Consider the following 13,609-nt stretch of genomic DNA (forward strand, 5'->3'; position numbering starts at 1 on the left):
AAATAGACATTCGCGGGTGTCGCAGGTGCATTCATAGAATCACTTCCTCTACAGGACTATCTCTACAAAGTAAAACACAAGTAAATTCTGTTGATACAGAGCTGAATTACAGAGCTTTTATTTTGAAAATTGTTAACTTGGGTCTGAGGATATAGTCGATTGCTTAATAGACCTCTAAAATATGTATGTATGAAAAAATATTACCTGTTTAGTAAATCTATGAAACTTAAATATAAGCCACACATGTGAACAGTAATCAAGCAAACTCCATTTCATTTTATGGAAAACTTGACTTTAAAATAAAAAATAATGGAATCTGGTTGATCATAGACTCACAGCGTCTTCATTGCAGATAAACCAGGTAGGATGAACACACAGTTTTCAAACTTCACTCTGCACTATATTTAGAAAATAGGACAAGATGTTAAATATCCCTTGTACGTTTGAAGGTCTTCTGCACATCATTACCTCTATGCCCTTTTTTAAGAACTAAACGCTTTCCCATTTTAGAACATAGGACATGATGGAGAATATCCCTTGTATGTTCTACCACACTAATTAATGCCTACCGCTAGTCAATGTTATCGGATGTTAGTGACCACCAGCGGATGTTAGGGCAGATCTTGAGTTGTGTACCTTAGTGTCATCTTTCAGCCTTTTAATCACAACCTCTTGCAAGGCATTTGTAGCAGGCTTTTTGTTTCAATTGCTGCATCAAGACATTTTAGTACCTGGTTGTGTCTCCACGTTTACCTCCCTTGGGAGAGACTTATTTTCCAACCAGTGAGGACGTGCCTGAGGGTAGCTGGAGTTAAGCATAGTAGGCAGGAGGGATCTTCGTTCAGCCACTGCTGTAGGGTTTTGGGTGATGGAAGGACGTCAAAGGTTGCTATACGCAGGAAGCTAATTCTGCTTGCTTCCATTCCACACAGGTCCTTTCAGCTGATCTTCCTTTTCTCTATGCTCTCCCATTTCATCCACTGCCCCTGTCTAACTTGAGTGACAGCCTTTGCACATCTTGCAGCCTCTTCCTGAAGCCGGATTCCCAGGACTACCCATATTTACCTGCTGTGAAGGAGTTGCCTTGTTCCACAGGGGTCTACTCTGACCTAGACCCAAACCTCCTCTTCCCTGTTGAACGTGGCCCACAATGTCAGCGTGCTGCTTTTCTTGTTGAGTTGCTTCTTTTGGTATCCATTTCCGTCCTGTTGTCAGTGATGGTCCATAAGCCTGTATAGACACTGAGAGGGTCATCTCCACCCTTGTCTTGGTACATTTAAACTCCTCTACGAGACTTGATATGTCCAGGCCGATGTTGCCCTAATAGACTATATCGAAAAAACAACCTCCAGTGAAACAAGATGTCACAGCAATGACTATTGATTCTCCAGTTTTGCGATCTTACTAAAAAGGTGAACAGCTCTTTGTAAAGAAGCAGTGGAGCAGTGTCAAGGCAAGTCCCAGTATCAGTCTTTACTTTAGGGTTCTGTGGACTGAGTTCAACTGAAGTCGGAAAGGCATTGTTGTAGAAGTATGTTTTCAAGGTACTTTTATTAAAGTCACTATAAAAAAATGTATCAAATCCGGAAATGCTGTCTTGAAGAAGTGTGTTTGAAGTTGGGACTTAGAAGATGACACTGAATCTGCCAGCCTGATTTAGGCTGGTCATTCCAGAGTTTTGGAGTCCTGACTTCAAAGGTTCTGTCCCATTTACTTTTTGGCCTGGTGGTTCTTCTTTTGCCCCAATTGGACATTTGTCTTATTAGCTAGTCACAGTTCTGGCAAATTCAGCCGCTTGTAACTTGCATCTGGTAACTTGAGTGTCACATGCACAGATAGTAAAATAATGTTTCTGTGTGTCGGACTTTGTGAAACATCTGTGATGAAAATAACCCTGTCCAAATGTTTAATTACATATGCACAAAATCTATCTGAAGATACAAGAATTTGTATATTTATCATTTATAAGCTCTTTGCTACATATACCTGTGTGCATGAAACATTTTCACAAATGTACTTAATATTTCTACAGTTGTAAAAGTTAATTACACATTCATAACCATGATTTGACATTTTTTTGTTTTTCAACTTCACTCTTTAATATGTGAATGCATACTTTACATTCATAGAACATAATTTGATATATATATATAATTGCACAAGCTCAAAATGTTAGTGACCCTCATTTGACTCCATTCAAACTCAGCAGTTCTGCCCTGCGTGTGCAGTGTATGTTTCACATCTCAAGCTTCTGCATCTCCACTTTCCAGGTCTCCTCATGCTGCTCCACTCACTGCTCTCTACATCACTTGTGGCATCACAGTGAACAGCTGTACTGAATATTAAATCTGATAATTCCACTGGAGCCATACATAGAGGCTATGATTTTCATAGCATGAAAGCTCCATGTGCTTGGTCTTTACACCCCAAGATTTTAAAGCAGCTGAACAATCATGGAATATTACAACTTGATTTAAACTAGGAACCTGTTTTCCTAGCTTTTGCCATCAGGACTGCTTTCCAGTTAGACCAAAAACGGATACATTTAAGATAAGATGTTTACTGATGATGGCAAAAATTCTTCAAATGAGGCTCTGCTTGAAGAAAAAACTAGTTGAGATTGAGTAAGATGTGTTTTATGTTGGTAACAATTGTATTGTTGCAGCAGTTCCCCTGTCAAGCATAATGTCAACCTGTGATCACACCTAATCCATTACATTTCAATGGTGTCAGTCTTGAGTCCCACAAGACCTTATTTTTTGCTTTGATCAAGCAGTTGCAGAATACAATTATTTGCAAAATTGTATTCTTCCTTTTTGTGCCACATCAACTACAGGTGCATCTCAATAAATTAGAATATCATGGAATACTTCATTTATTTCGATAATTCAATTAAAAAAGTGAAACTCATATATTATATAGATTCATTACACACAGAGTTTATTTCTTTTAATTTTGATGATTATGGCTTACAGCTAATGAAAACCCCAAATTCAGTATCTCAGAAAATTAGAATATTCCATAAGACCAATAAAACAAAGGATTTTTAATACAGAAATGTCAGCCTACTGAAAAGTATGTTCATACATATATATACAGTACCAGTCAAAAGTTTGGACACACCATCTCATTCAATGGTTTTTCTTTATTTAAATTTGTTTCTACATTGTAGATTAATATTGAAGACATCCAAACTATGAAGGAACACGTATGGAATCATGTGGTAAACAAAAAAAATGCCAGAATATGTTTTAATTTTAGATTCTTCAAAGTAGCCACCTTTTGTATTGATGCCAGCTTTGCACACTCTTGGCATTCTTTCAATCAGCTTCATGAGGTAGTCACCTGGAATGGTTCTCCAACAGTCTTGAAGGAGTTCCCAGAGGTGCTGAGCACTTGTTGGCTGCTGTGCCTTCACTCTGCGGTCCAACTCATCCCAGACCATCTCAGTTGGGTTTAGGTTCGGTGATTATGGAGGCCAGGTCATCTGACGCAGCACTCCATCACTCTCCTTCTTGGTCAAATAGCCCTTACATAGCCTGGAGGTGTGTTTGGGGTCATTGTCCTGTTGAAACACAAATGCTGGTCCCACTAAGCGCAAACCAGATGGGATGGCATGTCGCTGCAGAATGCTGTGGTAGCCATGCTGGTTAAGTATGCCTTGAATTTTGAATAAATCACCAACAGTGTCATCCAGCAAAGCACCCCCACATCATCACACCTCCTCCACCATGCTTCACAGTGGGAACCACACATGTAGAGACCATCCGCTCACCTTTTGTGCGTCTTACAAAGACATGGCGGTTGGAACCAAAAATCTCCAATTTGGACTCATCAGACCAAAGTACAGATTTCCACTGGTTTAATGTCCATTCCTTGTGTTTCTTGGCCCAAGCAAGTCTCTTCTTCTTGTTGTTCTTCCTCAGTAGTGGCTTCTTTGCAGCAATTCGACCATAAAGGCCTGATTCACGCAGTCTCCTCTGAACAGTTGATGTTGAGATGTGTCTGCTACTTGAACTCTGCAAAGCATTTATGTGGGCTCTAATCTGAGGTGCTGTTAATTTGCGGTTTCTGAGGCTGGTAACTCAAATGAACTTATCCTCGGCAGCAGAGGTAACTCTTGGTCTTCCTGTCCTGGGGCGGTCCTCATTACAGCCAGTTTCATCATAGCGTTTGATGGTTTTCGTGACTGAACTTGAGGATACATTCAAAGTTCTTGAAATTTTCCGGATTGACTGACCTTCCTGTCTTAAAGTAATGATGGACTGTCGTTTCTCTTTACTTAGTTGAGTGGTTCTTGCCATAATATGGATTAGAACTGTAGTCGAATAGGCCTATTCACTGTATAGAACTGTGCACCAACCCTGCCTCTGCACAACACAACTGATGGTCTCAAACACATTAAGAAGGCAAGAAATTCCACAAATTAACTCTTGACAAGGCACACCTGTTAATTTAAAACCATTCCAGGTGACTACCTCATGAAGCTGATAGAAAGAATGCCAAGAGTGTGCAAAGCTGTCATCAAAGCAAAAGGTGGCTACTTTGAAGAATCTAAAATATAAAACATTCTGGTTTGTTTAACACTTTTTTGTTTACCACATAATTCCATGTGTTCCTTCATAGTTTGGATGTCTTCCATATTAATCTGCAATCGAGAAAAAAGTAAAAATAAAGAAAAACCATTGAATGAGAAGGTGTGTCCAAACTTTTGACTGGTACTGTGTGTGTGTGTATATATGTGTGTATATATATATGTATATATATATATGTGTGTATGTATGTATGTATGTATATATAAATTCTTGAATGGCCGTTGCTTCACAATCCTCTCAAGGCTGCGGTTATCCCTGTTGCTTGTGCACCTTTTCTACCACACTTTTTCCTTCCACTCAACTTTCTATGAATATGCTTGGGTACAGCACTGTGTGAACAGCCAGCGTCTTTAGCAATGACCTTTTGTGGCTTACCCTCCTTTTGGAGGGTGTCAAAGGCTGTCAAGTCAGCAGTCTTCCCCATGATTGTGTAGCCTACTTGAACCAGCCTTAGAGACATTTAAAGACTCAGGAAACCTTTGCAGGTGGTTTGAGTTAATTAGCTGATTAGAGTGGGACATCGTGAGTCTACAATATTGAACTTTTTCACAATAATTCTAATTTTCTGAGATACTGAATTTGGGGTTTTCATTAGCTGTAAGCCATAATCATCAAAATTACAAGAAATAAACGCTTGAAATATTTCACTCTGTGTGTAATGAATCTATATAATATGAGTTTCACTTTTGAATTTAATTATCGAAATAAACAAACTTTTCCATGATATTCAAATTTATTGAGATGCACCTGTAATCATCTCAAATTACTTAATGCCTTTGCATCTTTAGAGATGTTGGAAATGAGAGCAGGACAGAGATGCAACAGGTGTTGTAAGTCAAGACAGCTTCCATGCCTACATAGCTGTAGAATGATTTCTATCCCACATCAAGACAACATCTGCCTTAGCACATATATTAGTCTGTGTTTTAGCTGGAATTCCAGTGCAATATACTGTATGAACTGCATTGGCTACAAAGAATGAAATATAGTGGCTATGCATTGTTCAGTTTATAAGCAGTGATGACATGAGGTTTTATGTGACTTTACACTTTGAATTCTTACAAAATGATATGCCGTTCTCTGTCCACTCTATGAAGCCATTTTCACAAACTGATTTTATAAACACTTCGACTCTGAAAGGTGACAGACTTTTTTTTAAGTTGGTGAACTTAATATGCTCCATTTTACCTTCACTGTGAACACGACCTGGAGATTGTTTAACTCCTTCACTCCTTCCTACGGTTTCACACTTGGAGATACCGACTGTCCCATCCCAGTCTCTTTGCAGTCAGGTGAAAACTGCCCCAATGCCTACTGAAGGTCACGGTCTGATCAAACAAAAAACTTCACAGTCAGTTAGTCGATAGGGACTAACATGGATTAGTTGTGATCACCGGCAGGATGGGTTATCTGGGATCATAGTAGGAGGGAAGCTGACTGGTATGTCTCACCAAATATATCTCCAGATAATTTCTGAGTGTAACCTTAATCCAAGCAGTTTAATGCTGCTGCCACACCTTCACAGTTCTGTCTGCTCAATCTAAAACTGTTAACACAATGCTACACACACACACACACTCTACTACAGTTTGCTGAAGTCAAACCATGGCAGCACATGCATAGATATGCTTGAAGTCGCCAGAGCAGTGATAAACACTTTTCTTTCAGGAGTTTAGATTTTTCTGTGTTTAACTAGATAGGAAAGTGTTTCAATGTTGAGTGGTTTTGTTGTATGTGTGTGTGTGTGTGTGTATGTTTGTGAAGCTGGTGCTGTGACCATGATTGTGCTCATCTCTGTTCTGTAGGCTACTTGTCACTCTCTACTGAATAAAGCAACAGTAAAAGAAAAAAAGGAAAACAAAAAAGCAGTAAGTTTGGAGAATCTATTTTCCCTAAGACACTTTCCCCTGAAGCAAAAAATCCTTTTTTTGCATTTTACCCATTTGATTTTTTTTAAGTTCTTCATCTTTTTTTCCTTTTTTTTTAAATTGGTATTTCTCTGGAAATGTTTTATAGGCTCCACACTCAACCTTGTTTACAACCCTCTCTCAAAATCGCTTTACTAATATCGGCACCATTTGATTTATTTTCAATTAACAGTTCCTTGGAATAGGGACATTCTCTCTTGTCTCTCTCTTGACACTCTGTTGCATTCAAGGAGACATTTTCTTCTGAACATTTCATCTGACCTCAAATCACGTCTTCACTTCTTATGACTCATTTCGATACATGACAGCCTGCTGTTTGTGTGTAGGGACTGAGCTGACTTGCCTTTCAAAACAAAGTGTCATAACATTAGGCCTGTTATGCTGCATAACCTATGCACAGTGGATGGCAACTGTAATGATATCAGGACCACTAGATAATCTTTATGAATTTTTTGTTTTACAACAATCATAAAAAAATCACCTCCTTAAATAATTCTGCCTAAAAAGCAAAAGCACTACGTTTTTTTTTGCTGCAATTCTTTACTATTACTTACTATTTTGACCACCTATTTGAGTCACACGTGAACAGTAACAAAGGAAATTCAGTTTCATTGTATGAATTTCTACTACTACAAAGTCTGTGCCAAAAAAAATCATATGCTTTATCATGGATGCACAAAAGTAGTTTTTCCTTAAAGTGTAAAGTGTCTTGAGATGATGTATGTTATTATTTGACGCTATACAAATAAAATTGAATTGAAGGTTCTTTAGGGAAAGCAAGAACTTGGTATACTTGATAGTCAAGTGCAAGCCTTGAGGAGCACGTGTACTCCTAAATGTTTAAATTTAATAATAATAAACTAAGGTGGGTAATGAAAATTAATAAAAATTGTTAATTATTAAGGGATATGAAGATACATTTACAATTAGATTGAAAATACACTAGGATTTTAAACTTTTTCTAATTCTAACATTATTTACAAGTGATGGTCTGATCAACATTATTTGGCCCTGATCACAATCAGTCCTTTAATGTGTGATTGAATTATCTGCACATCTGACACTATGGGTGTTTTTAAATATGAGCATTGATGATCATCTTAATATTAGAAAAATGTATGATTGATATCATTTAAATAATTAATATATGATACTATATAAATAATCCAGCACATCTTTAATCATAATTGCTCTAAAACAGTGCAAAGTTGCAGCAAATGTTATGCATGTTTAGGCCCCCAAATATATGATTCATTACTAGGAAGGAAAATAAAAAAATCCTTGAATTTCAATAGGGTCCTCGCAGCGGTTGATGCTCGGTCCATGATATAATGTTTTATATGGCTAGTTAGTCGCTAGTTGTCAGAGGCTTCACCTCTTGTCGGGTTGTTGGTTATAATTAGGCTCATTAGCAAACATATCTCCATTGACATTTTTTACACAAAACAGAAGATCATTGGTGAAAATGGAATATAACAAGGGCCCTAGACAGCTAACTTGTGGAATCCCACAGTCTATGATTAGGTGCAGTGGTAGTTAAGTGACCTTTCCGTATGGATGCAAATGATGGAAAGTAGATTGTTGTCAGAAATGTAATCCATCACTGTTTGAATACATTTTTTTTTAATTACTTACGGGTGACTGTTGGGACCATTAGAAATATTGTTTTTGTCTTTCGTCAGTGGAATAATTGTTTTGCTTAATTCCATGCAGTTGGATGAACCCCATTAATGAGACATAGATAAAAACATGGCATATTGGAGTAGTAATAGAGTTAACTACAAGTTTAAGCATTTTGCTATCTAGGTCCTCTAAGCAAGGGGGAGTGGAACCGGCTTGTGACATGAGTTATTTAAAAACTGTTTCATTGTCAATGCGACAGAATTTTCTTATCTGATCAACTCCTTTTTTTTAAAGTTAGTTCGTTTTTCCCCACTATTTATTTGTTCACTTTACCTATGTTTAAAAAGCACACCACGACCTGACAGTGAGTTCTTTAAGTGCCGCATGTCTATTTGCTATTTCCATGAACAAGTTCATGAATACACTGAGTGCCATTTCAGGGTTGTTCTAATTACATTCTACAGACCATTTCCCCTGTTCTACTTAATTTACAAATGCTTTTTTATTGAAGTAGTTGTAAGATCTCTTATGGATGATGTTATTACCTTCTTTAGGGATTTTAGTCTTCTTCGACAGGGCCACCAGATTATGATCGCTGAATCCTACTACCAAGGAAACGGCTTTAGAACAGTGTGCTGGAGAGTTGGTAAAGAGGGTTAGGGTTAGCATTTTGTGAGACACTTGTTAGAAAGCCAATCAATGTTCATGTCTACCATTAAGTATATTTAATGGATTTCCAGTATATTTCTGTACTTCCATCAGATGCTATATCAACCATGCTACACATCCTAGAGAGATAGTTTACATCTGCATTTGGAGGCATCTAGCGGCATCCAATGATCGGTTTGGCATGTGGTAAATGAACAAGGACCCATAATCCTTCCATGTATTGGATAGTTAAATCATCCCTCGGTATAGCAGTTATATTACTTTAGATTCAGACCACCACCCCACCACCAAATCTGTAACTCTCTTTTCTGAATATATTTTAAACCTGTATAGAGACCTCTTCATTACCAAATTAAAATATGAATGTTATGTTGTAGAGCCAAACACTCAACGTACTTGACTTTATTTCTGAGACGACATACATTTAGATGAGCTATTATCGGAAAAACAAAGATAATTATCATGAAATAACTTTTCCTCAATAGATATATAAGACATGGTCGATACAAGGTCAATATAACTCATTCTGTCCATGTTTTGACAGACAACCCAAAGGACCGCATTAGGTCAGGAGTGGGAGCAAGATAAAAGAGAAAATGATGACAGGAAACTCGAGCGACAGTATTACCAAAGAAGACAACCCAACGGACACAGTCCAAGGCTCAAAAGATGAGGACATTTTTGAAAAGAAGGGTCAGAGAAATTCGGTAGCGTGGAGATATTTTGGCTATTTAAAGCCTGACAAGAAACAGAGTAGCCTGCACTGCAAATTGTATTGAAAGCAAGTTCCCACAAAGAAGCAGAGATGCTAGAAATTGTGATTTGATTTATATGGTGATATATATGGATTGATATCTGATATGAAAAAAATGCTCATGGTAAGATTTTTTTCCATATCGCTCAGCCCTATGTATATGTTTTAGTATATAGATAATACCAGTACAATGCCATTATTAGTAAAATTCAGGCTCATAACAGCACAAAGTCCTTTTTTCCTTGCCTCCATCATCTTTGGTAGTAGTTCTTTTCTCCTTAGTCTGACAGCTTCAGGATAATCCTGAATGTTTGTCCCCTTCAGTTCATTTGCCTTTTGAAGCACAGTTTTTTTTTTTTTTATGCCTCAATTTTGAGAGCTTAAAAACTATAGACCAAGGCATGTCAGATTTTGTATCTGACCAAAGTTCTTTGTTGGTCCCAACGTCCAGCTTTTCCCTGAGATATCAAGCACTTTCTGCTCAGTGTCTACCCATTTCTCACCAACACCCCCTGGAATACCATCAATGATAACAACAACCTGAACAAGGCCCAAAAGGTCACAAGACCCTTGGTAGAATGTGCCAGCCGGATCCTGAAGGCCCGAGCGAGGGTAGGAAGTACTAGGTACTCGTACACTGTGTCCTGAAGTGCAGACCTCAAATATTTCCAACTCTTTACCGTAAGGTTGGGAGGGTGTGAAGCTCTGACACAGTCCGCTTAGCTTTAAGTAATTTCTTCCCCTTGTAGCGGGCCATGATTATTGTTGTCACAATCCTCCCTTTCTGACTCTTCCTTCTTGTCGTGTTACAACAAGAGGGGTGTCTGTTAGCGGGTTCAGCATGTCAAGCATTGAGCCCCAGCGTCGAAACTTAGGTTCAGGTGTATCTTCCTCATCAATGCTGGCCTGGGGTCCCTTGGTTGTGGCACTGAAAGGGATCTGGTCCCTCTCAGAGAGTATAGCCTGGCGGGCTATTCTCCAGTGGAAGCTCTTTGCTGTGAAGCAAATGCAGTAAGTGCACGTGCTAGGGTTGCTGATGGCAGGTCTTGCACGTTCTTGTCTGAGACATTCAGAGCAGACCTGGTGTGTGTCCTTGCTTGGAATCTTTTTTCCACAGTTGCACAAGCGAGAGGCATCACCTTGCCCCAAAGTGGAAGGAAGCTTGGGAGCTGGATCCATTAACTTGGTGTGCTACAGGGAGGCAAATAACCCTATTACCTAGCTCCTATGGGCCGGCAGTGTGGTGACCGCAGGCTCTCTGTGACCAGTGTCTTGTGTAACTTGTGTTGTCTGTGATGGGTGTCTGCTCCGGTCAAATTTCAGTAGCTAGATAGCATTGCCATAGGTCAGAGTAGCTTGCTTCTGAAGTCAGAAGAAGTAACTGGTATGCCAGTCAGGGCTGGCATATTGGTGCAAGACCTTCTGTGAATACATGAGGGGGGTCCCCCATAGTGAGACATCGCAGCGAATGCTAAGAAAGAGAACCTCCTCGGCAGAGGTAGCAAAGTTGAAATTGACTGTTATAATTTTTCAAACTTTCTCTCAATGTTGGTATGATATAATTATGAATTTATTTGGCCATGATAATCATGTCGTGAAAATTTGACATTCTCCCAGCCCTGACACATTAAATTAACACAGATGTAGAATTAATCTTGAAATTAATTTTTTTTTTCTAATTACTGATGTTCATGGTTCAGAAATACAAAGTTGACTGCTGATGTGATTTACCGCCAGGAACTTTTGTTCTGTTTACCAGCATTTTCAGTCTTAGGAAACTGGTTTACTTCTTACCGAGGTAAATCACCACTGTAACTCATGCTGAACCACTAACCCTTTCTGTATCAGGTAAACATCAAGATAAGATATCAAAACCCGTCAACGGCCAAACTACTGACCAATCAGATCACAGGAAAACCAGAGTCAACAAACTACAGTATCCTGACATGGACAAAAGAGTTAAGGCTACAATAAAGAGATAAATAATATTCATTATAGTCATTCCCCACATCTTTAGAGATGTGGGGAATCCTTTTTCTGTTCTCGACTTTTCATGTAGCCCTTCCGGTTTAAAAGCAAGCTTTTATCAAATGGAGGGAGAGTTAATCACAATAAATAAAGAATACTTGACAATATCTCTTCCGACTACACCTTGGTTAAGAAAATTATGGTCTAATAACAATCGTCAACACACATATTATAAATGAATATTTCAGACAGACTGAGCTCATCACACATTAAGTACTTCGCTTCTCTCCTTTCTACTTTGGCAGCACAACATGTCCGCCTTCACATTTACTTTTTATATCTTCATTATTTGTACATAATAGTTTATTCATCAGCTTTGTAGTATCAGAATGGCAGATGTAAAATATCAGATGTTGTACTTGCTTACAGGCCCCAGTGGACTGGACATTGGTGAAGTGCAGTGGCTGCATCAGGTTAACTGTTGAAAAAAGAAAAGGCAGCTTAAACTGAATTAGATAAGATATTTTATTTTCATACCAGTTCCGAAATACATTTTGCAACTTGCACACATGTATATTTGGCTGCAATAGTTGAGCCCTGAAGTGCTAAATTTATCATTACATTTTATTTTCATTTAGCTGACGCTTTTATCCAAAGCGACTTACAATAAGTCATAACCAATCAAATCATAACCCTTTTCCTTGTACAATCCTCAGCAAACATTTCTATAGCCTTGTCAACATCATGACTATGGAGGTGATGTTCTGACAATCGGTTGGTCCAACTTAAGTATATCAACTACTGCTCCATATATTCATGTTCCCCTGTGGATGAAATTACATTTTTCTTTGGTGATCCTTTGACTTTTGCCATCATTAAGTCAACATTTGACAACTACGTTGACTTATGATCAAATAACTAAAAGATGGCAAGGCATTAGGCGCAAGGTTTATTTGTGGGTGGCAACCAACGTCAAGGTGCATTACTGCCATCTACTTTGCATTATTCATAATTACTTACAACTGTGTACGGATAAAATATATAAACTATTTCAACAGGAAATGGTGGTAGTTGGCCAACACAGTAGGTGGGAGTAATGCACCTTGACGTTGGTTGCTACCCGCCAATAAACTGAAAGAAGAAGTAGAGGAATGGTGGTAATAAATGATAATGAATCAAAGAACATGCACGGTAGAATAAATTTGTGATCTGTCAATAGCGGTGGAATGAGGAATGAATGGATGATGTTGGTAGAGAATATGATAATCAAGGCTGAATTATTTTGAATTCTTTATGTATTAAACTATCAAAGCATAACATTAGTATAATGTTAAGGACTACTTAACATAAAGCCTGACAAGCCATGGTTGGTGGGTTGGTAAACTGACCTCAGATCCAGGTGTTCTTCCCCGGAGGCATTGTCAGTTGCCTATTATGGTGGTTCTGGTCTCAGCTGTTGGAGGATGGAGTCTAGAAATCTCAGGCACGGTGGATGTATTATTTTAGCTATGCAGATGGCATTCTTCTGCTGGGTTGTTATCGGACTAGGCTCTGATTAGATGAGTAATTAAACTTGACTTTGCGAGGACAAATTGGCATTTGCCGGACAACAAAAAAGTCTAAAATTCAACAGAGCAGTTGATTTGATAGAAAATAATAGACAAACAGCTGTGGAGCACTTCAACTTAAAATAATCCTGTACCTCACACAATATTTCAGCTCTATTTCTGTCCTCTGTAATCCACCTTTCTGTGTCTTTTGTAAGGGCTTCTCATTTTTATTCTTCAGGAGCAGAGAAAGTCTTTCTTATCTTGCGCTTCCTTTTGTGTCTCTCTTGTGCCGTTACTCGAGTAACACTTTTCCTCACTCTTGTTACTGGAATGAACTAGCATTGTTTAAAAGTCTCTATGTATCTTCCCCCACTGTAATTCCTCCTGAGCAAGACATTCACTCAACACTATTACACATATTGAAACATTTTATTATTCTCATCATTCCCTCCTGTGCTCTTAAATGTACTGAAATCCATTTTAAATATTTTCTCATACCTTATGCTCAAACCTGCTCAACCA

The 13,609-nt window shown here is 38.4% G+C and overlaps 1 protein-coding gene across 1 annotated transcript in view; it reads left to right on the top strand.

Annotated features, from left to right (window-relative positions):
- LOC117772532 (neurofibromin-like) overlaps window positions 1-13,609 on the top strand; it is a 157,145-nt gene that overhangs the window by 79,396 nt on the left and 64,140 nt on the right. The window contains 1 exon segment of the mRNA XM_034603738.1: window positions 6,401-6,463. Coding sequence (XP_034459629.1) covers window positions 6,401-6,463 — 63 coding nt within the window.

Source organism: Hippoglossus hippoglossus, chromosome 13 (genome assembly GCF_009819705.1).
Source record: "Hippoglossus hippoglossus isolate fHipHip1 chromosome 13, fHipHip1.pri, whole genome shotgun sequence".
Taxonomy (NCBI): Eukaryota; Metazoa; Chordata; class Actinopteri; order Pleuronectiformes; family Pleuronectidae; genus Hippoglossus; species Hippoglossus hippoglossus.